General features: G+C 46.2%; 1 protein-coding gene across 2 annotated transcripts in view; it reads right to left on the reverse strand.

Annotated features, from left to right (window-relative positions):
• LOC115646280 (hexokinase-2) overlaps positions 1 to 27536 on the reverse strand; it is a 67755-nt gene that overhangs the window by 6395 nt on the left and 33824 nt on the right. For both annotated transcript variants that reach the window (XM_030551932.1, XM_030551933.1), the window contains 13 exons: positions 26302 to 26397; positions 23584 to 23683; positions 22783 to 22966; positions 19356 to 19511; positions 16116 to 16349; positions 15111 to 15415; positions 13775 to 13923; positions 10770 to 10889; positions 8192 to 8287; positions 7159 to 7258; positions 5108 to 5291; positions 2946 to 3101; positions 539 to 772 (listed from right to left, as the gene is read on the reverse strand). In XM_030551932.1, coding sequence (XP_030407792.1) covers positions 539 to 772; positions 2946 to 3101; positions 5108 to 5291; positions 7159 to 7258; positions 8192 to 8287; positions 10770 to 10889; positions 13775 to 13923; positions 15111 to 15415; positions 16116 to 16349; positions 19356 to 19511; positions 22783 to 22966; positions 23584 to 23683; positions 26302 to 26397 — 2114 coding nt within the window. The remainder of the gene's footprint in view (positions 1 to 538; positions 773 to 2945; positions 3102 to 5107; positions 5292 to 7158; positions 7259 to 8191; positions 8288 to 10769; positions 10890 to 13774; positions 13924 to 15110; positions 15416 to 16115; positions 16350 to 19355; positions 19512 to 22782; positions 22967 to 23583; positions 23684 to 26301; positions 26398 to 27536) is intronic.

Here is a 27536-nt window from a genome sequence, read left to right on the forward strand (position 1 = left end):
AAGACAAGGGTGCTTCTACCCCTTCCATGCAGAACATATTCCATCATCTAATGGATCGCCCCCAACCCACCCCAGGTTTGGCCTATTAATTTCATCCCACTGTTTTAGGACTGGCTGAGAAATGGTTGCATAGTTTGGGCAAAAGATTTAGAAACAAAAATCTCAAATTTGCATGGATTTTTAAAATTTTTTCATCTCAAAGTAATTTGTTTCGATACAAATGTTTTCCTTTCATTCCTCTCCTTTTTCAGTCCCTTGGGAAAGAGAAAGGGTGAAAGACCAATACCCCAAAAGTGAACATTTTTTCATTTCAATGTGAAGCAAATGTTTGGTCTCGGGATGGGGGGGGGGGAGAGGGGAGAATACCGAACAATATGAATATTTTTGGATTATCCAAAAAAAGGTGGATGAAAAGTTTTCAACCAGCCCTGGTTCTTATGTCTGCCATTGTAGCCTGCTTGTGACAGTCATATCTGGCTGCCAACGTCCCCTTGGAACAACCTCTGACCTACAGAGACTCACACCCATGGTAACTTACTGAGGATGCAGTTTGTAGAGTGTCCCGTCCACACCAACTGTGACCTTAAGGAAGTCCAGCTTGCGGTTCTCCCGGATTTTATCCACCACCGCTGCCATACCAGCGCCACAGAGCTGAGCAGCACGCCTGGCTACCACGGTGCACACCTCCTTCACAATGATACTGTCATCACATGTGCTCTCCAGGCCCAGGTGCTGGAGGATGGAGCGGACCTGGAGCAGGGCTAGACAATCGCTGGAGGAAGGCAGATAGGGCAGGACAGAGGCATTAGAGACCAAAAGAAAGCCTGCTGTCAACATTAGAAGGCAGGAACAGTCTGAACTCAGGATGCTCTTGGAAGTATAGTTCTAATCTAAAGAATGACGTCAGTTCATTCCTTCTCGTGCAGCATCACCTGTAATAACAGCTTCTGTGGGCTAGGTTCTGCCTTCGGTGCAGCCCCACTGCTTGCACTGGGCATAAGTGATCAGAACTTGGCAAAGAATCCTGTTGATGATGCACAAGGAAGAAGAGATTTTCCAACTCACTCTCTTGCAGCTGAGCTGTCTCCGCGGGGCTAAGAGAGTGATAAAGCAACAAGGTCTAGATTTTTAAAGCCTTATGCTTAACAATCTGTCCCACCGTGTATTTAACTTGGACATGCTGGTTACCAACTCCAGACGTGAGGAAGAGCTCCATGAAGCTCAAAAGCTTGTCCCTTCCGCCCATTCAGGTTGGTCCAATAAAAGATAGGCCCTCACCTGCCTTTTCTCATTTAGATTTTGAAAAAGTATTTAGGTGATGCTCCACTTGGTGCTGCAATGCCTAAGTGACTTAGGAGCCAAGCTCATTTTCAAGAGCACCTAAGTCTTAAAGTGCCTTTCAAACTTATGCGTCTGACGAAGTGGGTATTCACCCACAAAAGCTCATGCTCCAATACGTCTGTTAGTCTATAAGGTGCCACAGGACTCTGTCACTTTTTACAGATCCAGACTAACACGGCTACCCCTCTGATACTTTAAAACTTAATACTTCTATTTGTCACTCAGATCAGCAGAGCAGACAATATCCAGGAGGCAGATCTGTTGGGTAGCAAAGGGGCAGCATTTCATGTACACTGGGAGTTGCAAAGAGGACTAAGGAAATTAGACACCCCACTCCCACTGGATTTTAATTAGATCTGGGTACTTAAATCCCTTTGGCACCTTTGAAAATCCCTGTTTTCCCACTCAGCAGATCTCACTAGCGTGAACTAAGTTTACATCATAATCAGAGTGGTGATTTCATCATAAAGCCCCCGATGATGAGTGCAGAAGTACCTCCTCCAGCTAACAATAGCTTGTTAATATCTAGTGAAGCGGGAATAGAGAGCACTCTGCACTCACAGCTTTGTTTCATCCTCCACCACTCAAAAAACCCACACCATTGACAGTGTCACAGCATTAGCCCTAGGATTCTATCTAGTTATTTACACGTACATCTAAGAATTTGGAAGGATTCTGGATCTAAAGTGACTTGGATGAAATTCCACTGACTTCCTTAGAACTATTTTACTAGATTACTCGTGGTTGCTGCTCGCGCTGCAGATGTTTGGAATCTCTTATGGAGTTTTACCATGTGAGTCAATCAGGAATCAGAGCCTCTTCCTACCTCTCCCCAACTCCCCCCAGTGCTTTAATAGAGGACATTTTTTTTAAAAACGGCAACAATTAAAGATCAACACCACAGACGAGCAGGGTGTGCAAGGCAACATCCGTGGGCAACCACACAACAAACTGGAGTGTGTGCGCTCAAGAAGGGAAATTATTTCAGGAAGGAAACATTGGGTCAGTGACATTACAAAAACTAGAGACGAACAGTCACTGTTGTATGGGGGACTGGTTCTAATGCAGCATGAAAACCCTCAGTATGACATTGCTCTGCAAGAAGCAGATCCCGCAAAGGACTGAGTGGTGTAAGTGGGGGCTAGAATCCAGCAAGCTGCTGAACACTGAAAATTGCAACTAGGCAAAATGTTTTTTCTGACGCTGGGGTGGGGAGGGGAGTGGGGGGAAACAACAACAGATTTGGCAACATCCAAACATTTCTCCAATCATTTCAATAAAAAAAAAATCTGAAAAATATCAGTGTTTTGTTTCAAAGTGTCCTTTAATATATATTAAAAACTCAAAAATGTTATAAAAAGGCTTGAAATCCAAACAAAATGTTCAGTTTCAGGTCAAATGAAACTTCAGTCAATGAACCCCATAGCAATTATTATTATTTATTTTTTTTCCAATTTTTCCATTTGCTAGCTGTACTCAAGACCTTGCTAAAATTTCACTGGATATACTTTTCCCAACTTGATTACATCTCATCTGTAGGCAAAGGACAAGCGTCTTCGTTCATCCACCTTCCCAACCCCTCCCTTCTGCGTCTGGAATCTCACCTCTCAATTTGAGACAGGAACTTCGTCTCGAATATCCCCCTGGTCTTCAGCCTTTCGGAGATCCGCCCCCGGAACAGCAGCCCCCGCTTGGTGAAGTCGATCAGGATGTTTCGGACAATCTCGCCCAGGTACATCCCGCTGATCATTTTCTCAAACCTGGAGTTGAAAAGGCACAGCTGAGCGTGGGGTAGGAAGGACAGGGTAGGGGGTGAGTCAAAGGACTGGGACTCTGGAGATCTTGGTTCCATGCTCAGCTCTGCCACAGATTCCCTGTATAATCTCAGGCAAGTCACTGAATCTGCCCCCCAGTTTCTCAGCTCCCCACCTGTACAATGAAGATAACAATCCTTCCCTATCTGGGAGGACAAAACCCATTCAACAACTGTGAAGCACTCGCCTGCCCTTCGTTGCTGTAGTAGCTAAGTACAAAGACAGCTTCAAATGGGGTGATTTGGAGGTGTCATCACATAGGCTGGACTCTGGCATCTGCATCATCTGATGTGCGCTTAGAGATTGCTTAATGGGAAGACCCCTGCTCAGCACTAAGAACATGAAATGCTCAGCTGCAGTGGGGTGAGAACCACCTGGCTCTAGGATGAGGTTTTGTAGCAGAGCAGATCTCTGCTCCTGCCCTGAAGGGGTGAAAAACAGCCCAGGGAAAGGGGCTGGGGCTGGAGAAAGCAGCCCTTTTAGGCTGGGCTGATTGGGGAAGTGGCTGCAGCTGGGGGCCACGCCCCAAACTGAGCAACAGGGCCTAATAAGAAGGCCAGGGGAGCCAAGGGCAGACAGTCTCTCTCTGAATGCAGAGAGAGAAGGGCCTGGCTGCAGGGAACCAAATAAGGTACCTAGGGTGAAGTAGGGCTGGGGAAAGGCAGAGGAGCTGGGGAGCTCCTGCCTGGAAAGCCCCAGGCTGCAGCCAAGCAGAAGGCTAAGAGGTACTGGGGTTGCAGAGTACAACCCAGGGGTAGGCCACGGCAGCAGGTCCAACCCCCTTTGCCGATGATGAGAGGCTAATACTGCAGTCTGCCCCAGGGCGTGGGGCTAGACAATGACTGGCAGTAGCCTACACTGAGGCAAAGTGGGGATAGAGCGTGGGGGGTTCCCAGGGAGGGGAAACCCCTAAGGAAAAGAGGTTGCTGCCACGGGGCAGAACCCCATGTAAAAAAGGGGCACCGGGGTCCAGGGAGGGACACAGGGCCTGTAGCAGGAAACAAGGCGGATCACCGGCCTGCAGAGGGTGCTCCGAGCTGGAATTTGAGCTAATTCCCAGGACGACTAGTAGGAGGCACCGCGGGGGTGAGTGATGCCCGTTTACAGGTTTGTAGAGGAATTCCAGGCTGCTCTTTAAATACTTTGCGCCTCTCATGGCACTTTCTTTCCAAGGATCGCAAAACAATGGGTTGGATTTTCCTGTCACTTAACAAGGGTGCAAATCAGTGTAAACACCACAGACTTCAGCAGAGTTATTCCTGATTTACACCTGAGGGTGAGTGAGAGGCGTATCCAGCCCAGTGAGTTAAACCTGACACCATCCCTGTCAAGTTGTAGCATGATCCCCCCACGCTGCTGGTGGAAAACAGAGGCACAGAGAGATGAAAAAGAAACACGATGCTTGTGGGGCTTGGTCCGACCCCCTGATGTCAGTGAGAACATGGTCAGGCCCTTAGGAAAGGGTCAGCTAGGTTAGTGCTAAGTCTCCAAATTTCCATCCCAAGTTCTAGCCTTGGTTTATTTTAAATTCTGCTGAGGTGATGATCAGAAAAACGGGGAGGAATCTTCATGATGCTCGGGTACCATGTAATGAAACTAATGGGACAAATCCTAGCCCCTGGCCTGTAGCCCAGGATGTGCTAGGCCAGGGGTTCTCAAACCGGGGGTCAGGACCCCTCAGGGGGTCATGTTATTACATGAGGAGTTGCAAACTGTCAGCCTCTACCCCACACCCTGCTTTGCCTCCAGCATTTATAATGGTGTTAAATATACAAAAAAAAAAAGTGTTTTTAATTTATAAGGGGGGAGTCACACTCAGAGGCTTGCTATGTGAAAGGGATCACCAGTATATAAGTTTGAGAACAGCTGTGCTAGAGAGATCCCTTAATGCCATGAGTTCTCCAAGACAGCGTGGAAATCACAGCCGTCTTCAAAGCCCTGCACACACACACCTTTGTTTCCCAGCATTAAGAGAGAGTTCGTCCACCGCCACATCAAATTCTGTCTGGAAGTCATCCAAGCAGCCGTTGTCCCCGAATGCCCCCCACTCCATGTTAATGCACATTCTGCCCTCTTCACCCTCCACCAGCTCCACGTTCCTCATCTCCTCCATGTAGCAGGCGTTGCTGCCCGTGCCTGTGGCAGAAGAGCACAGAAAGGTCTAAAGGTTCCTTAAACGACTCTTGCTTTGAGGGGAATACAAGGGAAAGCAAAAAAAGTTGGAAGATAAGAGCTGTACTACTACTGGTAGTTAATAGAGACTCTTTCAGCTCAAGCAGGGGAGAGACCTATCCCAGATGCTGTCAGTGTAGCATACAGCCATGATGTCTATAGTGTGCAGTCACCCATCTATTACTATAAATGATCTGTTGCTATGATCCTACCTTTTAAATGCTTAGGCAGGGGTGTGGAACCTTTTTTCTATGATGGGCCATTGACCCACAGGAAAAAAAAACCTATATCAATCGCTGGCCACACACAAGTATCATAGGATCATAGAATATCAGGGTTGGAAGGGACCTCAGGAAGTCATCTAGTCCTACCCCCTGCTCAAAAGGATCATAAAACAATGGGCTGGATTTTCCTGCCACTTAACAAGGGTGCAAATCAGTGTGAACACCACAGACTTCAGCAGAGTTATTCCTTGATTTGCACCTGGGGGTGAGTGAGAGGAGTATCGGGCCCAGTAAGTTAAACCTGACACCATCCCTGTCAAGTTATGGCATGATCCCACCAAGTAAAAAGCAATTTAAATTTAGGGAGGTTTTTTTAGAGACAGAAATATAAAACGTTCAACTCACCCACCTGTGGGGGGCGTGGAGGCTCAGGGCTTCCCCCCGCAGTGGGGCGAGCCGGCGCTCGCAGCACCAGCTCTGCAGGGAGGCACCAAGACTTGCCACAGGCTGGATGAAATTAAGCAGCGGGCTGGATGCAGCCCACAGACTGTAGGTTTCCCACCCCTGTGCTAAAGCTTGCTAAAAGTCACTTTGGCAGAATCTAAATTTTCCATGGGACCATGTCATTTTCAACAACAAAATTTTGCCAAGGAGAAAATGGACACGATTTCCATTTTGACATTTTTGGAACAGAACGTTTTGGTTTTTCTTTTCTAAACTGATTTTATATTGTCCAAAAATTGAAAAAAAGTTGACATTGAAAGAAAAAGCCATTTAAATTGACCCTAAAGCAATTTTTCTCCAAAATTTTTATTCCATGGAAATTTTGAAATTCAATGTTTTGTTTCAATTCAGAACAAAAACAAATTTTGAAATTGCAGAAAATTCCAGTTCATGCTCTGCTGGAGGCCAAATATTCTGCTGACAATTCCTCTTAAATCAATGGAGCTAACCCGGTAGATCATTGCCCGGTATGAGCTCAGATATGCTAAATTAAGAAATTTCTTTGTTAGAAAGTGGGCAATAGGGTTTAGGGGTTTTACCATTACTCTGTGCAACCCGGTCAATGCAAATTTCACAGTCTTATGTTATACCTGTGTCTACAATCTCTGCAGCATGGCCTACACAATGGCCGTTCTCTTGAGCTTAAACAGCTTGGGAAAAAGCAATGAGCATTCCGTGAGCCTCTCAAGAATGAAGCAAGAAGATCACCCTGATGGCTTAGGCCTGTCAAAACATGCCACTCACGAAACCTAACGTATTCACCAGGAGGAATTCTTTATCATTACCAACATCCTGTATAGTCTTTCACCATGGAAGGTAATAAAGTCACATCTGCTTGTACTTTACCACATCTGAATTTGGTCCCAAATACTCAAGGAAATGAAACTGGTTGGGGGCGAGGAAAGCAAAAGATTTCCACCGACTTTGCCATTTTTCACTGAAATTTCAATTATTTTAACATTTTTCCAACCATTGGTGGAAAATTCTGATCTGCACTAGATCTCCCGGGAATAGCTAAAAGATACAGGACAGGAGGGAAGTACAGAATAGGAACTTGGTACGGGGGGAGAGATTGGTTTGTTATGTAAAGCTTCAGTTCTTACCAACGATGAGCCCGACTTCACAATAAGGATCTTCATAACCACAGGTCATCATGGTGCCTACTGTGTCATTCACCACTGCTACCACATCCAGATCAAACTCCTGAGGAAGAAAGGGTTACCATACATTATTCTGGAAGAACCAGCACCTTTTATGCTCCCTTTCACTGTTGCATTCAGAGCAACACACTCAATGTGAATGTAGGTTTAATACAACTCCCTGTTACTGGAATCAAAGCAACTAAGGGTATGTCTACACTGCAGTTAGACACATGTGGCTGACCCATGACAGATGACTTGAGCTCAGGCTAAGGGGCAGTTTAACTGTGGTGCAGATGTTTGGGCTGGAGCCCGGACTACGAGACCCTCCAACTTAGCAGGTTAGGAAGGTCCCAGAGCTTAGGAAGGTCCCAGAGCTTGGGCTCCAGTCTGATTTGGAATGTCTCTCTGCTGTTTTTAGCCTCGTGACACAGGACGCAGACTCAGACTCGCAGACGTGTCTCCTCCCCTCCCAGTGTAGACTTACCGTAGATGGCGATATTTAGTACTTAAGACTGTTCATCTACAGAGCCAAGCGCTTTAGGAAACTGGGCCTCATTCAAAATACCCAAAAAAAGTTAAAGCTGCCTGCAACTTGGCTCATTTACACTGACAGGTTGAAGAGCTGGGATGACCTTGCTACGGTTACAACCTGTAGCTATAAGAATTTCCCCTAATGCCCTTTTTCAGAGCATGCTGTGTGTCCCCAAATTCACAGCAGCACAGCACACCTAAATCTGCTACCACTGCCAGCTAGGGGACTTAGTCCAATTGTTCAAGCTGTAGAGACCCTTGCTCTTAGCGCTGAAGGTCCCGTGTGGAGTAAGATACGACCGTCATTTAGCCATTTTCCGACTTTATGCTCAGCCAAGTTAATTTCCTTTCTAGCTGCAGTGAGAATTCCAGACGGATCTGGATTATCTGACTGACTAGCTGCAAATTCTCCCTTTCATTCACGCACTGATCGCTCAAATCAGAGGTCCCCATGGACATTCACCTCTCTCCTATGTATGGCTTCTTTCAGCAGGTTCACCACATCTTCTCCTTCACAGCCAGTAGCTTTGAACCCTTTAGTCCATTTCAGGAGTATCCCCTTAAAAAGAGAACAAAAGATACAATAAACCAGATGGGGAAGAGAGTGCAGAATAGTTAGCAGAAAGCAAAGACTTTGGGCTGGTCTACACTGGGGGAGAAGGAGGAGGGGCAATGTTTCCAACTAAGATACGCAACTTAGTGTAGCTGAAGTCGAAATATCTTAGTTCAACTTATCAGGCCGTCCTCATGGCGGCGAGTCGAATGCGCTTACCCCTCCTGCCGAGAGGGAGTATGGGCATTGATTAGTGGATCGATTTATCGCATCCAGACGAGATGCGATAAATCAATCCCCGATACATCAAACACTACCCGCCGATCCGGCAGGTAGTATAGATGTACCCTTACAGTCACTTAAGATCTGCTCTGGTAAGAGCGCTCTTTATAGCTACATCAGTTCATGTACACGGCTAAAGGGGACTGTGGTCAAGATTTAAGATGGACTCGTAATTTTAGGTGCCCAACTGGTGGTAACTTAAAGGGTCTGATTTTGAGAGTAGGCCTATTAGCCAAGGTGGTCAGGGACGCAAGCTCATGCTCGGAGTGACCCTAAACCTCTGACTGCCAGAGGCCAGGAAGGGAAAACAGGGGTGGATCACCCCAACTGTCCTGTTCTGTACAACCCCTGTCCCTCCTAAAGGTCTGGCACTGGCCACTGTTGGGCTAGATGGACCATTGTTCTGACCCAGTATGGCCGTTCTTATGAGAGAAGGCTCAAGAATTTCTTAAAATCAGGCCCCTTTAAGGCATCAAGTTGGGGACAGTGTTAAAAGTCTTGGCCAGCCTATTCAGAACCTATTTAAGGGAGAGAGTTTTAAATCACTTTTTGATCTAGGAGGATACCAGCTGACCTGAATGGTATGTGTTTTCCAACAGATACTACTACACACAGAGGGCGGAGCCTAGATATTGTTTTCGTCAGTATTAACTAGTGCTGTGTCCTCTTCTTTGTTGCAATGATGCAGGTTATTAACACAGGAGGAGGTTTTTTTAAGGCACCAATGGATGCCTACTTCCCATTCCTGCTTGGGGAAAAGCTTCCCCATAATGTTCCCATCAGTCCTGGCAGATGTTCACCGAAATATTTGCATTAAATAGCTCCACAACATGACATCTTAAACTAATTCTAATTTTTTTTTTTTACATACCAAGCTCTTCACACATGGCATTGCAATAGGCTTTACAGGGAGAATTAAGATGCTAGAAAGAAAAGGAAGGTTTAAGGTAAGGTTTAAAAAGGAAAGGACTCTGGACATGGGAGGGCAGGTGGGAAGGGAAAGTTCTTGGTAGGGAAAGGGTTAAAAATGAACTAAAGCAACAAAGTGGATGGTCAGAAGGGGAAATGTTAATAAGAACAAAAATGAAGGATTGCAAGTCTTGAACCTGGGCCCCCGGAGATTTCTCAAACTGCAGCCACCACTCGGCAGCCTGCTGGCACCAGTGAGGAGCATGAGCTGGTGGACCGTAGCTCACCAGAGCCACCACCTGTGCAATTCCCGATTGGAGGAGACATCTAGTCCCAGTGATTGGGTCAGACTCATTATTTAAGACAGAGGAGGCACAGGAAGTTGTCTGAGCAACTAGGTGACATGGCTGGCTGCTACATCAGAGGCCGTCTTCCTGCTTTGTTCCAGTTCCCTGCTTCTGCACCACAGAAAGCTACTGACTCCAGCTCCAACCCTTGGCTTGACACCTGACTGACCCCCAGCTCCAACTCCCTATTGCCAATTCCTGCTCCAACCACTAGCTCTGACCGTCACTGCTCTGACAACTAGGTCTGACCACTTGCATCTCGGTCCACGACAGGAAACTAAGGAGAACCAGGGAATAATGTTGTGTTGCACCCTCTTTATTTACATTTGGTCTATTTGATCATAGGCTCTTTGGGGCAGGGATCTCTCCTTTGATGTGCCCAGCATTGCTTATGGGTGGAATTAATAAAAACATACATAGTAATACAATGACATTTAAAAACTATCACAGACGAGGGTATGACAAGTCACAGAACATCCCTCCATGGAGAGCAACCTGGAAAGGACAGAGATAAGGACCAAAGAGTACACTTTGTGAAAGACTTCCATGGGCAGCTATCCTCTGGTAGGATTTAGCCCCTGGATTGGTGAGGCACAATGAAGATGAGATTAGAGTGGTCAGAGAGGTGCAAAGAGAATTTCAATAGTTAGGAAGGAGGAGGTTAATGACAGTCCATCTTGGAGCAGAATTGCTGTGCCAACGTTGTTCTGGAAGACTATGGAAGAGGGAACTACAATAGGATGGAAAGAGGTTAGGATATGAGCAAGATTTCATGTCAGGTAGGGTCAAGATAAGGAGGAATGTCTAGAGGTGGCAACAGACTCACAAGACAGGAAAAGGAAGTTTGAAAACAAAGATGTCATCTTCTAATCCTTCCTTCTGTTTCTGAACAGCGTAGCAATATAGGCTAGTTAGTAGGTACAGATACCAGGTAGCTGGATATAGGTTACCTCATCAAGGTTATTCTGTTGGCAAGGGAAAGAGAAGGTGAATCCCAGGGGAAGTGACACGCCCTTCATTCCCATGTATTCCAGGAAGTCCGAAATGCAGTGGACGATGTGATCGAACAGCTGTAGACAGACAACCAGAGGCAGTTGCTTTAATAACTGCAGAAAACTTGATTAAGTACCAGACTACCAGCTAAGAGTGTATCTGCTGGTATTAGAAAAGGTAAATGGGCTACCACTTCAACTCAGCTGCATAACCAAGTAGTGAAAAATCCATCCCCATGGAGGTCTTCCTCCTGTAGCTAATTATACAGTGGCACTTACATAGTTAAAATTTAGGAGATGCCTGAATCTAGAGTTTGGGGCTGGGTTACCTGTCACCCCCATCTGCAATGGGATACAACCTCACCCCATCTCAGCCCCAAAGTTATCACCTGAAGTTTCAGGCTTTTCTCTTTCAGCTCCCTTTTCTTTATTTAAAAGATTTTTCTTTGCATTTCATGCACAGGTTAAAAAACAAAACAAAATTCAACATTAATACAGTGTTCTTCACCCAGAGAAATGCAAAAGCACGTTACAACTTAAGAGACATGTGCCTTATAGTGACAGGTTACAGGAACTCAATCTATTTGTAGGGGAGGGATAGTTCAGTGGTTTGAGCATTGGCCTGCTAAACCCTGGGTTTGAGTTCAATCCTTGAGGGGGCCATTTAGGGATCTGGAGCAAAAATCAGTACTTGGTCCTGCTAGTGAAGGTAGGGGGCTGGACTCAATGACCTTTCAAGGTCCTTTCCAGTTCTAGGAGATAGGTATGTGTCCAATTATTAAATTTAAAAGTTTATCCAAGAGATGGTCATGAAGTGACTTGATTATGGTCTGTAAATATCTACACCCAGGGAAGAGAGCAGCCAGTTTTAACTGAGCAGAAAAAGGCAGAACATGATCTAAGGGTTGGAAGCTGAAGCTAAAACAAATTCAGACTAAAAAAAAAAAGTGCTCTTTATTTCTTAACAGTGAGGTTAGCTCACCACTGGAGCAACTGACCCAGGGATGTGGTGCATCTGAAGCCTTTAACTCAAGACCTCGTCTCTTTTTAAAAAGTTATGCTATAGCGCAAACAGAAGTTACGAGCTTGATGCAGAAATTATTAGGCAAGGTTCTTTGGCCCGTTACACAGGAGGTCAGACCAGATGATCACAGCAGTCCCATCTGGCCTTGAAATTGATCAGCCTGTGAACCTGGAGGCTGATCTGCAATGCCGAGATCACGCTCTACTCTCGCTGATGCAGTGGGCGTTGAGGAGGCTCAATCTCTCCAAAGAGGTGTTTAGCACCTCATGAGAGGGAGCATCATTTTTGCCAACACTGAAATGCAGCCACCTCTGAGATGGAAGCCCAAAGCTGTTCCACCAGCACAGAGCTACACTAGAATTAAGGTTGCGTTTGATCAGTTATCCTTATCTAAAGTGCTTCTCTACGCTATGGGTCTACAGCAGCACAGCTATGGCATGCTGTAGGAACTTCACCTCCTTGACTGACTATAAGATAGGCCAACTGAAGCATCCTTCCATCACCCTAGCTACTTCTACCCCCTGGGTTAGGGTGACAACTATGGCCTTCAGGGGTGTGGATTTTTCAGCCTAAATTTTAAGTGTACAGGGGAAAATTATAAGCAATATGAAAATTCTTCTTCAGTACCCTCTTCATTTGCTCAGTGCCAGGTTAAATTCTCTGCTGCCTGAATTCTACCAAGGGCAATGGGTTTACAACAGAAAGGAATTTGGATCATGCTGATTTCCCAACATTTGCTGCTCCATTTTAAAGCTTCTGTGATTTACTCTCTAGTGAGGGGCATGGAGGGGAATACTTCAGTGACTCATTTCAACGCATTGGGGCAGGGAGGGTTAGGGGAGAATCTCCTTTTCTTAGAGCCTTGTTTTGCTTGTTTTTCAGATTCAGGTAATGGATCTATTAAGTTTCAGGAACAAAGCAAGAGCTTGAATGGTCAGGCTGGCTGCTAGAATAGCTGGATTCCTTGGAAGAAGGCCTTGTGACAGGAAATATGGGCAAGTATGGATTAACAGAACCACATGGCCGTCATATAGTCAAGACAAGACGAGAATGCTGAATGCAGGGGGCTGCTCTGCAACAATGGATCTAGGCCCAAGGTTTTGATCTTACTGTGCCACTGGCTGTGAAATATAATCAAGGCTTATTTCTTCTGTCTTTTAACAGGAACAAAGCTACCAGCTGAACTGAGACACAAAATCTCATCTTCTTTCATGTGTCTGAATAGTCACAAGGCATTAATACATCACACCTACACCCTGCTCCCGCTCTCCTCACCAAGCCCTCTTGCCTTGGTCCCTTATTATCATTATAACAGTGACAAGTGGGCACAGAACAGCTGCATCTTTACACTCATTTTATATTGGAGCAAATGGCAACACAGTGCCCAGAATTTGCTCCAGTGCAACTACTATATCCAAAACAGCCTGAAATACTTTGCAGAATTATGCTTAAGTCATTGTGTGACTCCGGGAAGTCACTCAACTTCTGTGCCTAAGTTTTCCTACCAGTAAAACACAATCTTTGCATGCCTTTGCGAAGTGTTTGCATTCCATGGATGGAGAGCACTATCACAGCAGTATGAGTTACTTGAAATGGCTTTGATGGTTTCTTTAGACAGGCATTATGAGTGCATCCATCTTTGGTGTCCAAGCATGTAGGTCTGCTGGACTGTGTAATTTCAGATCCCAAATCACACTATAATAGCAGCATTTCTGGAGAACTTCTCACTCATAGATGTCAAAGCACTCCACAAGGGTGGAGCGGTATCACCACCCCATTTTAAAGACTGAGGCAGGTAAGGGGCTTGTTCAAGGTAACAAACAGGCTGCAGCAAAAGCCATGGCTAGAAGCCAGGTCCCCCAGCACATACCCTGTACCCTCACCACCAAGACACTTCAGGTGAGACATCAGCTCTTCTTTCAAGCTGGCCTTTGCTCACCTCCTCTCCTGTCCCCTGCATGATCTCCTGCGGGATTGAGTAGATCTTATTGTGCATCTCAACACCACGCCTAATCCCGTTCCGCATACGCACCAACAGCACACGGAAATTTGTTCCCCCAAGATCCAAGGCCAGGAAGTCTCCTTTTTCTGAAACCCAAACGAAGGCAGTTACAACGCTATCCACAGCAGCTGCCAGCAAATGATGTACCCAGATCACCCCAAAGACCCAGCCAGCCCCAACCTCTCATCTACAGGCAGTGGAGCAACCAAGGAATGCAAAGTGAAGGGGAGTAGGCAAGACGATGGGCTTGGAAATGGAGGTTGCTAATTCCAACCTCACAGAGACTCGTGGAAATTGAAGTCATGGGAGATCAGAATTCTCCCTCTGAACAATTCTGGAGAATCAGAATGAACCATGAACAACCAGTTCTCTGTCCCCATTATGCTTTGTACCATGACAATGGATAGAGACCACAACCGAGATGAGAGCATCCCTGTGCTAGGTGCTTCACTCTAAATGGACAAGACAGAGAAAGTGTGGGAGGGGAAGCAGGGGGACAGAGCGTGGAAGTGACCTGCTTATGGTCACACAGCAAGGTTAGTGGGGGTGTCAGGAGTAGAACCCAGGTGAATAAAGTCCTAGTTCAGTGCTCTAGCCACTGGGCCACATTGCCTTGAAAGCTGTTCAGGAAGTTTCTTTGCTTCAAAGTGTGCATTGGAAACCCAACTGCATGCGCCAATCTGAAGTTCACAAATACAGGGCTACAAGTCCACAGAGGGCAACCCTGTTCCTCAGTGACTCATGCTTGTTAATGCCTAGTGCCAGCATGAGAGTCCACTCTGAGATGGTGCCCGAGTGGATTAGGAAGCCCATAGGCACCGACTCTGTGGGTACTCTGGGTCTGGAGCACCCAGGGGGAAAAATTAACGGGTGCTCAGCACTCATTGGCAGCCAAGCTTCCCCGTCCTCACCTTCTCCCCCACCCCGGTACCGCTCCTCCCCACCCCACACCAAACAGCTGTTTGGCAGTGCTCAGGATTTTCCAGGAGAGAGGGGAAGGAGACAGACAAGAGGTGGGGTAGGGGCAGGGACTTTGGGGAAGGGCTGGAATGGGGGCAGGGCAAGAGCGGGAAGAGGTGGGGCTGGGGCGGGGCCAGGGAGGGTCAAACATCCACTGGGCAGAGGGGAAGTCAGCACCTATGAGGTAGCAGATCCAAATCTTGAAATACAAAGGAGCTCAGATTGAAGGCTCTGGCCCCTTTACGGTCTGATGTTCTATCCAGCAGGGGACAGGAGTGTTCACACACACACACACACACACAGAGTATGTTACCTGTTCCATCTGGAGTGGCGCACACGTAAGTGGGAAGCATTTTCACAGTGGCATCTGGGTGCGATGCTTTGCTCAGTCCCCTCTCCATCTCTATCCTCATCCTATTCTTCACCTCCAGCAGCTGCTCATGGCTCAGCTTCAGGGCTTCCAGGGTCTTCTGCCTTGCCTTATGCTGGGCTGCTAGCCTGTAGGCCACTGCCGTGACCATAGCGGCCCCTTTGCCGCTCCCATCTTCCGATCGAACGAATCGGATGTCGCAGTCTGGCAGCAGCTTCCGCACCGTCTTCTGAAGGCGTCGAGCAAAACTGCATAGGACGGAGGCAGGAGTGAGTGTTACCCACTTAGTGTGGTGCTCCAGGCCCCTCTACTAGTGACTGCCCCGCATACAGATACTGACAGCTCAGGGAGGCTCATGCTTTTAGATCCAGGGGGCCCAGGTTCAATTCCTGTTGCCTACTCCCACCCAGCCTTATGCAAAGCTAGACCTCATTTAGGTCTGTAGCCTTGCAAGAGCTTTTCCACTGATGGACAAGCTTCTGAAGGCCTTTTCCTGCAGCTCTTTAAACTTCTTCCAGGCCCTCCTGTAAAGCCCTTTCACTCAATTCATTTTTACAAACATTAACACTGGTGGCACCTCAGACAGGCAGGAAAGCTGGGAAAATGGAGTCCCAGAAGCCTGGCACAGCTAGGATTAGAACCTGGTTCTCCATGTTTGTAGGCTTGTGCTCTATTCACTGGACTGCAATCTGCGAGGCAGTGTAATCTACGAGGGTCCAATTCCCAGGCCATGCAATCTATTAAAAGCTACTTGGCTTGTGCCTTAACTGATACACTACTGATTTGGGCTGTGAACAACATACGGACTCTCACTGACTTTACTGGGAGTCACAGCCCTTTAAGTGCTCTGGGATTGGGTTGCTTTAAACTCTGTCAAGCTGCAGAATGATCCCCAGGGGCATTTCCTTGCAAACTCATTGCTAGCCTCACTTAGGTCCTTAGGCTTACTGGGGGTGCTTCTTGTACACCGAGCCATCCACGCCAATGGTGGAGCGCAGCCTGTCGACTCCTTTGTTCTCCTTGATCCGGCGCAGCACTGCGGCCAGAGTAGCACCACAGAGGTTCGCCGAGCGGGTGGAGACAATCTGGCAGATATGCTGGGTGGCTATGCAGTCTTCTGCAGATGGGTCCAGCCCGAGCTTGGTCAAGATCTCGTGGGCTTTTTGTAGTCCTTCCTTCTCCCTGAAGGTCAGGGAACAAAAAAAGGAGTTCACTGGAGTAGCCTGAGATACAGTTGAGGTAACTCAAAGTATTACAAGCCCAAGGTTTCTGCCAGTCCCACCTCTTATCCTAGAGGTTAAGGAAATCATAGAAATGTAGGACTGGAAGGGACCTCAACAGGTCATCTAGTCCAGTCCCCAGCAATGAGGCAGAACTAAGTATTATCTAGACCAGTGGTCTCCAACCTTTTCGGCTGGCAAGTGCCAGCCAAAGGACCACTGTGGCGGTGGTGCAGCCGCCGAAATTTGGAGGTGACGTCTCTCGATGACATCACTTGTCGGCGACATTCGAGAGGCTTCCCCGCTGAAATGCCACTGAAATTCGGGGCCAGGACGCGGGCGCATTAAGATGCCCCCGCGGGCACCATGGTGCCCGCAGGCACCACGTTGGGGACCACTGATCTAGACCATCCCCAACAGGTAATTGTCTAACCTCTTCTTAAAAACCTCTGGTGTTGGAGATTCCACAACCTCCCTTGGTAAATTTGTTCCAGTGCTTAACTACTCTTAAGAGGGTGATAAGTGACAGCCAACATGGATTTGTCAGAACAAATCATGCCGAACCAACCTAATTTCCTTCTTTGACAGTATGACTGGCCTAATGGATGGATGGAAGCAGTAGGGGTGATAGATCTTGATTTGAGCAAGGCTTTCGAAACAGTCCCACATGACATTCTCATAAACTGGGGAAATGAGATCTTGATGAAGTTACTGTAAGGTGAGTGCACAACCAGCTGAAAAAACACACTGAAAGAGCAGTTATCAATGGTGGGCTATCAGACTGGGAAGAGTATCTAGTACAGTGGTTCTCAAAGCCGGTCCGCCGTTTGTTCAGGGAAAGCCCCTGTTAGGCCGGGCCAGTTTGTTTACCTGCTGGGTCCACAGGTTTGGCCGATCACAGCTCCCACTGGCCACGGTTCATCGCACCAGGCCAATGGGGGCTGTGAGAAGGGCAGCCAGCACATCTCTCAGCCCGTGCCGCTTCCTGCAGCCCCCATTGGCCTGGAGCCACGACCGGCCCAACCTGTGGACACGGCAAGTAAACAAACCGGCCTTGCCCACCAAGGGCTTTCTCTGAACAAGCGGCAGACTGGGTTTGAGAATCACTCATCTAGTGGGCTCCCCCAGGGGCTTGGGGCCTTTCAATGTAGTGGAGAGTATGCTTATAAAGTTTAGATACTTGGTGTCATCATCACTTTGGGGGATAGGATTAGAATACCATGTGACTTTGACACACTGGAGAATTGATCTGAAATCCATGAGATGAAATTCAATAAAGACAAGTGCAAAAGTACTACACTTAGAAAGGAAAAATCAAATGACGTAATACCAAAAAAAAACAAAAAAAAAACCCCAAACCACCAAACAAGTGTAGTACTGCAGAAAAGGATCTGGCAATTATAGTGCATCACAAATTGAATACGAGTCAACAACCTGATGCAGTTTTGAAAAAGGCTATTATTACTCTGGAGTGTATTAACAGGAGCATCAACTATAAGAAACTGGGTGTCACACTTTAGGAAAGATGTGGATAAATGGAGAGAGTCCAGAGGACATCAACAAAAATGATTAGGGCCTTACCAAATTAATGGCCATGAAAAACACATCATGGACTGTGAAATCTGGTCTCCCCCTGTGAAATCTGGTCTTTTGTGTGCTTTTATGCTATACTGTACAGATTTCACAGAGGTGACCCGCGTTTCTCAAATTGGGGGTCCTGACCCAAAAAGAAGTTGCAGGGCGGTCCACAAGGTTATTTTGGGGGGGGGGGTCACAGTATTGCCACCCTTACTTCTACGCTGCCTTCAGAGCTGGGCGGCTGGAGAGCAGCGGCTGTTGGCCAGGTGCCCAGCTGTGAAGGCAGTGCCCCACCAGCAGCAGCACAGAAGTAAGGGTGGCAATACCATACCATGGACACCCTTACTTCTGCGCTGCTGCTGGCAGCAGCTCTGCCTTCAGAGCTGGGCTCCCAGCCAACAGCTTCTCAGCTCTGAAAGCAGGGCTGCTGACAAGCAGCAGCGCAGAAGCAAAGGTAGCAGTACTGCAACACCCCCTTCCTTCCCCCACCAGACACACACACACACACACACACACAAACACTAACCTTGTGACATCCCCACACCTCCTTTTTGGGTCAGGATCCCTACAATTACAACACTGTGAAATTTTAGGTTTAAATAGCTGAAATCACAAAATTTACAATTTTTAAAATCCTATGACATTAATTCCACGTGACTTTATTGAATTTCATCTTGTGGATTTCAGATCAATCCGTGAAATTGACCAAAATGGACCGTAAATTTAGTAGGGCCCTAAAAATGTTCAAAGTTTTGAAGATCTGTCCCAGAAGGAGAGGTTAAAAAACTGGGCATGTTTAGTCTTAAGAAAGGAAGACTTGAGAGGGGGTGGGTAGGGGCATGATAACAGACTTGAAATATATTAAGGGCTGTTATAAAGAAGACAGCCATCAGTGGTTCTCCATGTCCACTGAAGGTAGGACAAGAAATAATTGGCTTAATCTACAGCAAGGGAGATTTAGGTTAGATAGTATGAAAAACTTGATGACTCTAAGAGTAGTTAAGCTCTGGAACAGATTACCAAGGGAGGCTGTGGATCCCTATCACTGGAGGTTTTTAAGAACAACTTGGACAAAACCCCATCCAGGATGGTTTAGGTTTACTTGGCCCTGCCTCAGTGCAGAGAACTGGACTCGATGAGCTCTCAAGGTCCCTTCCAGCCCCATACTTATACAATTCTATCCCTTAAGTGATCACATCACACAGAGCAGGAGGCGGGGCTAACCTGCTCACTTTCTACTTGGTGTCTACACAATAGATCACTCACCATTGGCTCAACAGACCTTTCCCTTCCCAAGAGCACACGTCCTGAAGAGATGAGGGTGGCCTCCCATCCACTGTGGGGGGCTCATTGAGGATAGAACCATTTGCTCAGGCTCTTTCTTACTTACTTTTCAATAGCAGACACATATCCGGTCTCGAAGTGTCCTGTGGTGAGCAAGCTTGGGGTGAGCCTTCCATCGAACAGCAACTCCTCCTTGGCCATCTTCACCAGGATGAGCCTGACCAGCTCTCCCATGTACATGCCACTGATCATCTTTTCAAACCTGCAGAGAAGTTAAGCGCAAGGTACAGTCCACTGTGCAAGTCATCCTACACTGTCACTTTAAAAGGCCAATGTCTAGGGCTACACGTGCAGAAAGATACACCTGAATTGTCTGTGCAAAGCTGCATTCTACACAGGTAGCAGATGAGCTCACAAAATCTCAGTGCACCCCCGAATGAGAAGGTTAATGTTTGTACCAAGGTCTTGGGACAGCTAAGTACTTGAATTAGTTTGCAAGAAAGAAGAACAAATCTTAAGCTTAGTCATGCAAATTGCCCATTTAAAGAATCACGAATTATGGCAAGGGATCCTGATTGTCTCTATCTGACTGTCAAAAACAAAATTGTGTCAAGCCAACCTGCTAGCTTTCTTTGACAGGGTAACAAGCCTCGTGGATAGGGGCGGAAGTGGTAGACATGGTATATCTTGACTTTAGTTAAGCTTTTGATACTGTCTCGCATGATCTTCTCATAAACAAACTAGGGAAATGCAATCTAGCGGGTGCAAAAACTGGTTGGAAAGTCATTCCCAGAGAGTACTTATCAGTGGATCACAATCATGCTGGAAGGGCATAACAAGTGGGGTCCCACAGGGATTGGTTCTGGATCCGGTTCTGTTCAATATCTTCATCAATGATTTACATAATGGCATAGAAAGTACACTTTAAAAGTTTGTGGGCATTACCAAGGTGGGAGGGGTTGCAAGTGCTTTGGAGGATAGGATTAAAATTCAAAATGATCTGGAAAACTGGTGAAATGATCTGAAGTAAATAGGATGAAATTCAATAAGGATAAATGCAAAGTACTCCACTTAGGAAGGAACAATCAGTTGCACACATAGAAAATGGGAAATGACTGCCTAGGAACAAGTATTGCGGAAAGGGATCTGGGGGTCATAGGGGACCACAAGCTAAATATAAGTCAACAATGTAACGCTGTTGCAAAAAAGGTGAATTTCATTCTGGGATATATTAGCAGAAGTGTTGTAAGCAAGACACGAGAAGTAATTCCGCTCCACTCTGCACTGATTAGGCCACAACTGGAGTATTGTGTCCTGTTCTGGGCGCCACATTCCAGGAAGGATGTGAAGAAATTGGAGAAAGTCCAGAGAAGAGCAACAAAAATGATTAAAGGTCTAGAAAACATGACCTGTGAGGGAAGATTGAAAAAACTGGGTTTGTTTAATCTGGAGAAGAGAAGATTGAGAGGGGGCATAACAGTTTTCAAGTATGTAACAAGTTGTTTGAAGGAGGAGGAAAAATTGTTTCTCTTAACCTCTCAGGATAGGACAAGAAGCAATGGGCTTAAATTGCAGCAAGGGAGGTTTAAGTTGGACATTATGAACAAGGTCCTAACTGTCAGGGTAGTTAAGCACTGGAAGAAATTGCCCAGGGAGGTTGTGGAGTCTCCATCATCGGAGATTTTTAAGACCAGGTTAGGCAAAACACCTGTCAGGGATGGTTTAGATAATTAGTCCTGCCACGAGTGCAGGGGACTGGACTAGACTTCTCGAGGTCCCTTCCAGTTCTATGATTCTATGATCTCATATAGTAGCCCAATACAGACACTGCCAGATTTTGCTTAAAATCACAGGGGGACATTTCAAAACCTTCAGTAAAAAGACTGGGGAGCTCTAGTCTGGAGAAATACCTGTGCTTTGTAGGAGCTTTGCATTAGCCCCATGGAGCTTATGAGTTCTGTAGGAGTAGAGCCGCAGTCCCTGAGGCAGGACACACATACAGAAAGGCTTTGCTGGCATAGCTGTACCTGCATACGATACCAGCCCAGCACTCCTAGTGTGGACGCAGCTTATATTAGTATAATCACTGGTTAAACACATTCCAGCCTCCCTACCCAAGGACTAAATAAGCATAGCTTTTCCTGGCACAGCTACGTCAGACTGGGATCACAACTCTTCAGCACCCCTGACCAACACAGCTCTGCTGGCAGATGCTTGTAGAGTAAATGGGGCCTGATGATACCGTCTTTAGAAGCACTGCGCAGCACTGAAAGTCAGTGGGACTTAGGCTCTTAAGTCACTTACAGGCCAGATCTACAGTACAGGTGCTACTGTGGCACTGCTATGGCAGTACAGCACCATACGGTAGACACTTCCTACAGTGTCTACCCTGGGAGAGGTTTTCCTGTCACGGTGGGTAATCACTGAATGGCAGCAGCTAGTTAACGAAGCACTCTTCCATTGACCTAGCCATGAATTCACTGGGAGTTAGGCTGGCATAGACTGGCACTCGGGGGTATGGATTTTTCATCTCCCTGAGTGACGTTGCGAGATCAGTCTAAGTTTTAAGTGTGTCCAAGGCCTGGTCCACTTTTCAAACCATCACCGTACAGCCCCGAGGACACGGCCAATCATCACGTATCCCCGAGTTTTGGTTAAACCAGAGTAACATCCAGGCTCCAATGTAACAATGAGCACATGCTTGTTGGAGGATTCTGGCTTTCAAATTAAAACTAGAAACATTGCGGAAGATTTTCCAAGATGCACATGGGAGTTGAGTGCCTATCTGCCCTTTGAAAATGTACCTCACATCTCCCATCTTATCTTGCAGTGGGTGAGTTTGTATGGTCTGCAGAATCCTGGGGAAATTGCTAATGTACGGGCTACAACTTCTCCTGTGGGCAAGGTTTGAGCTGCCTTGATAATAGGTGGACTGAACTGTGCGCACAGAAAGAAATGCAACTGAAGGATCAAATGCTTAATATATATAGTACATGGGGGGGGGGGGGGGTGGATTAAGCCTTCAGGTGACTTCCTCTCCCATCCATTGTGATTAGAAGTAAACCTGAACCAAAACTCCAGAACCAAACTATTTCTGCATCTTGGAAGAAGCTTGGATCAAAGTTGTATGGACTGGGTCCATCTCCAATTTTAAAATAAATCTCACATTCACCAAGTGTGATATCTGTTGGTTGCACTGATGGTATGAACACTAGGTGACGCTGTTTGCCTTCGGGTGATGATCGCTACACTGAATGGGAAATCCAGAAGTAGCTGTTATTCCATTCATTAGAACATGAAGTAAAGCAGGGAGATATGGGGAGGGGGTTGCTCTTGGCAGTTCATTCAGAAATGCCATCCCCAATTTGTGGTACAGTCCCGGTTTGCATTGGTCTAGCCTGCATCCTTTAGGGTCCTTTAACCCAGTTAACCTACATGACCTCTTCCTCACACCAAAACAATCACAATAGAAGGACAGACAATACAATATAAACCACCTCCCACATCTGAGCCACAGCCAGGAATCTGCTTACAGTTGTTTCCCTGGATTGAGTGAACCCATGTCGATCTCACGGTCGAACTCTGTCCTGATGTCGTTCAGCACGCCATCATCTCCAAAGGCTCCCCATTCCATGTTTATGCACATCCGCCCTTCGTCCCCTTCCACCAGGTCAATGTGCCGCATCTCCTCCATGTAGCATGCATTGGTACCAGTACCTGTGTCAAACAGATCACGAGTTAGTCACTTGGGAGAGGGAGTGGTGGGGTCTTCATCACTGCTTCCAGTGTAGAGTTCCTACCCATCCCATAAGTATGGCCTAAATTGTTTGTTCTTAGATGCACACATTTACACTTGGCCATACTGAAATGTATCTTGTTTGCCTGAGCCCAGCTTACCATGTGATCCAGATTGCTCTGTATCAGAACCCCCTCCTCTTCATTATTTACCACTCCCCCATTCTTTGGGTGGTCTGCAAATTTTGTCAGTGATATTGTGTTTTCTTCCTGTCATTCATAAAAATGTTCCACAGTGTAGGACCAAGAACTGATCCCTGTGGGACCTCCCAGTAGAAACATTCAGTGATGAGTCCCCATTTACAGTTCTATTTGGAGATCTGTCAGTTAAGACAATTTTTGATGCACACTACGTTCATTGTTATCGTTCTAGCTTCTTAATCAAAATGTTGCATGGTACTAAGTCAAACAACTTATAGAAGTCTTTGAATATTACATCATTGCTCTTATTTTCCTCAGTCAAACTTGTAATCTCATCAAAGGGACATCAAATTAGTTGGACAGGATCTATTTCCTGTCAAGGTTACTTTGTGTCTTACCAACTATGAGCCCAACTTCGCAGTTGTGATCGTCATAGCCGCAGGTCATCATCGTCCCTACGGTGTCGTTCACCACAGCGACCAGGTCGATGTCGAAGTCCTGAAACAGGCAAAGGGGAGAGACATCAAGTCCATGAAGTCAGGTTTGACCCAAACTTCCCATTCCTAAGATTGATTGTGGAGGTTGGGGAAATTGTTATTTTAGCAGATAGAAAGAGCAAGGCTCCAAGGCCAAGATTTGGGATCCGTGCCCACAAATATTCAGCCTCATTTGGGTCAGGATTATTAGCTGTGACTAATTATTTTGGCTCGCTCGATTTCTCAGTGCTCAGCTGGAGATACCATGAAGGGGCAGATATTCACAGGGCAGGTGGCTCAGCACTTCTTATCAGCTCCTTTCTTAATACATCTCAAGGTCAGCACTCAAAATCACTAGCTCTTTTTGAAAACCATGGCTCAAGTGTGGGCTGAATGTTCATCAGCACAGATTAAGTGATGGAAGAACATTAATAGGCTGACTATCTTTAGTAAAAATTGTTCCTTTTATAGTGCTATTCAATGTCAAAGCACTGCACAAACATTCATTAAGGATCTCAATACTCCCTTGAGAAGGATAACTAAGTAGCCATGCTACAGATGTATTTATCTAGACTTCTATTAACCATCTGTCCCTGACTCTTGGTGTTTTCAGAAGACTAAAAGTTATGATACAGGAAGGAAAACTTGCAACAGATGCAATAAACTGTACAGACAATGTCATCACGCTCACGGAAGTAACTTCACATCTATCCAGTCCACAGCCCTCTCCTGCCCCAAAATGTCGGAGGAATCAGTGTTAATTGGTGCTGCGTTAATAAATCTAGGCTCTGGCAGATCCAGACTAAGAAATCCAGGCTCTTGCAGTGGAAGCAATTCTGGAGGAATCAACCTTTCCTGAAAGACTCCTGGCCAACATCTCTACTTCCTGTTTTAGTCACAGGGTTATCAGCTCAAGCAGTCAGCTGAGGAGTTGTACAGGGAAGAGAGGCATAGTCAGATCTCAAGCCTGTCATAAACAGATAGTAGGAGTTAATAGAACAGAAGTACTTTATATCTCTTTTGCCTGTAAAGGGTTAACAAGATCAGTGAGCCTGGCTGTCACCTGACCAGAGGACCAATCAGGGGATAGGATACTTTCAAATCTTGCGGGAGGGAAGTCTTTGTGTGTGCTGTTAGTTTTTGGGTTGTTGTTCTCTCTGGGTTCTGAGAGTGATCAGACATGCAACCAGGTTTCTCTCCAATCTCTCTGATACAGGTTCTTATAGATTCAAAATAGTAAGTACTAGGTGATAAGGCGAGTCAGGCTTATGTTTGTTTCCTTTATTTGCAAATGTGTATTTGGCTGGAAAGAGTTCAAATTTGTATGTGGCTGAAAGGATTTTAATTTGTATTTGTATACTTAGGCTGGGAGGGTATTCCCAGTGTCCATAGCTGAAAGACTCTGTAACATATTCCATCTTAAATTTACAAAGATAATTTTTACTGTTTTTTCCTTCTTTAATAAAAAGCTTTTCTTGTTTAAGAACCTGATTGTTTTTTTATTCTGGTGAGACCCCAGGGGACTGGGTCTGGATTCACCAGGGAATTGGTGGGGAGAAAGGAGGGAAGGGGGAGAGAAAGGTTAATTTCTCTCTGTGTCAGGATTACGTTCTCTCTCAGGGAGAGTCTGGAAGGGGGAGAGAGAAGTGGGGGGAAAGGTGAATTTTCCTCTCTGTTTAAGATTCAAGGAGTTTGAATCACAGTGATCTTCCAGGGTAACCCAGGGAGGGGAAGCCTGGGAGAGGCAACGGTGGGGGAAAGGGTTTACTTTCCTTGTGTTAAGATCCAGAGGGTCTGGGTCTTGGGGGTCCCTGGGCAAGGTCTTGGGGGGACCAGAGTGTACCAGGCACTGGAATTCCTGGTTGGTGGCAGCGCTACAAGTACTAAGCTGGTAACTGAGCTTAGAGGAATTCATGCTGGTACCCCATCTTTTGGACGCTAAGGTTCAGAATGGGGAATTATACCATGACAAAGCTGTTTAAGGATTTACAGGGAAAGATGGGGAAATGGAGGTAGAGGTTACTACATTTGTTTTTCTCCCTATCTCCAGTCATTCTGGATGCCAGAATAACTGTGATATCAGAAGGTACACCAACAATATGCAATTCAGAGCAGGGGTGAATTCAGCGCTAAAGCAGTTCTTTGTGTACACCCACTTTCACAGCTGATAATGCAGCCTGCACGAGAACAACATAAAGAAAAGAGTAGGGCATGAGCATGCGAAAGCACAATGTTTGCTGTAATCCTTGACCAACAGGCTCTAACCTGATTAAAAAAATAAGGAAGAGGAAGTTTGTTTGGCTTTAAAAAAAAAAAAAAAAGAGAGAGAGCACAGCTGTCTTGCATGTTTCCAGATGAAGAGTACATCAATCTGACTGACAACCCTTTAGTGTCTCGGGTCTGAAGCCAAGTACAGCCACTGCTGGCATTTAGATAGTGCTTTTCCCATCCTGAAGGAACCCAGTCTATGTGAATACCTTGAAATACAATACCTTCCCCCCTGTGTGGAGGGCAGTTCACTAGATCAAGACCAGGATTTATACACATTCTCTTTGTTCTGTTCCAAAGCAGAATAGAATGCCTGGGGCAGAGCAGCTGATTCCCAACAACTGGAGAGTTCAGCACACAGGTAATGCTTACCCCTCGTTTCTTGATGGCTTTACGTATCATGGCAACCACGTCTTTCCCCTCCACGCCACTGGATTTGAACCCTTTAGTCCATGTAACGAGGATACTCTACGAAAAGAAATAAGAACAACCATATTATCAAACCAGAGTCTTCAGCCATCTTTCTCTAAGGCCCTATTGCTACTCTGGGGATTTTTGGGGGAAAAAAGAAAAAATCCTTCTCCACTGTAAATCAACTGCACTGGTATAAGACAAGGGCTTCCACTGATACAACTTACTGCAGTAAGTTCCTGGGATGGGTTGCGGCACTGTTGTGTGTATGTTATGACAATGTGATTACACTGGCAAGGAGTCTACACTGTAAACTTACATCGGTATAATTACATTGCTCAGGGATATGAAAAATCTACACCCCAGAGCGACACAAGTTATACAGACCCGCTGTAGACAGCGTTATGTCAACAGGAAATGGATTAATGACACTAACATGACAGGCAACCCTGTGGACATAGCAGCATCTTCACTGCAGCATTTTACGTGTTGACCTGCCCTGAGTCTCAACAATGCCATCAAAATACAGGTGGGATGGGGAGTTAGTCATTTACTTCCACCCGCATTAGAAATGCAAAGCACAGTGTGAGGCTGACCAGATTCTACAGAGTTGAGTTTATGAGGATGCTTCCCAAAGAGCTCAGGGTGTCAGACGGCTTCTGATTAAAAACAGTCTTCAGTGCTTTAGGTTTTCCATACAAATCTAATAATCTGCCATGAGCAGCAGAAGGCACTTTGCGACTGGGACTTCTACTATGACCAGTAGGTTTAAGAGATATCGATAATAGCAGGAATATCATGGCCACGCAGCTGTGGAATTTGATTAGCTCCCACTCTGAAAGGACTTCAGTGACATCTTCTGTTCTCTCTTATACAGCGCTTTTCTTCCCTAGGTCCCAAGGCGCTTTAGAATCATAGGATCAGAAGGGACCACCAGGGTCATCTAGTCTAACCCCCTGCCAAGATACTCAAAAAGTCTCCATTTCACAGATGGTGAAACTGAGAAAAAGACAAAGCAGTACCTTGCCCCAGGCCACCCAATGAGTCAGTTTCCAAACCAGGAATAGAACCAAGATCTCTTGGCTCCAAACCCCATGGCTTTCCACTGGACCACCCTGCTTTCCCAAGAGAAAGTGAAGGGGAAGTATAAGGAAAGAAAAAGTGAATAGAAACTCATATTGTTCCTCATGCTCTAG

The sequence above is a fragment of the Gopherus evgoodei genome, chromosome 2 (assembly GCF_007399415.2).
Source record: "Gopherus evgoodei ecotype Sinaloan lineage chromosome 2, rGopEvg1_v1.p, whole genome shotgun sequence".
Classification (NCBI taxonomy): domain Eukaryota; kingdom Metazoa; phylum Chordata; order Testudines; family Testudinidae; genus Gopherus; species Gopherus evgoodei.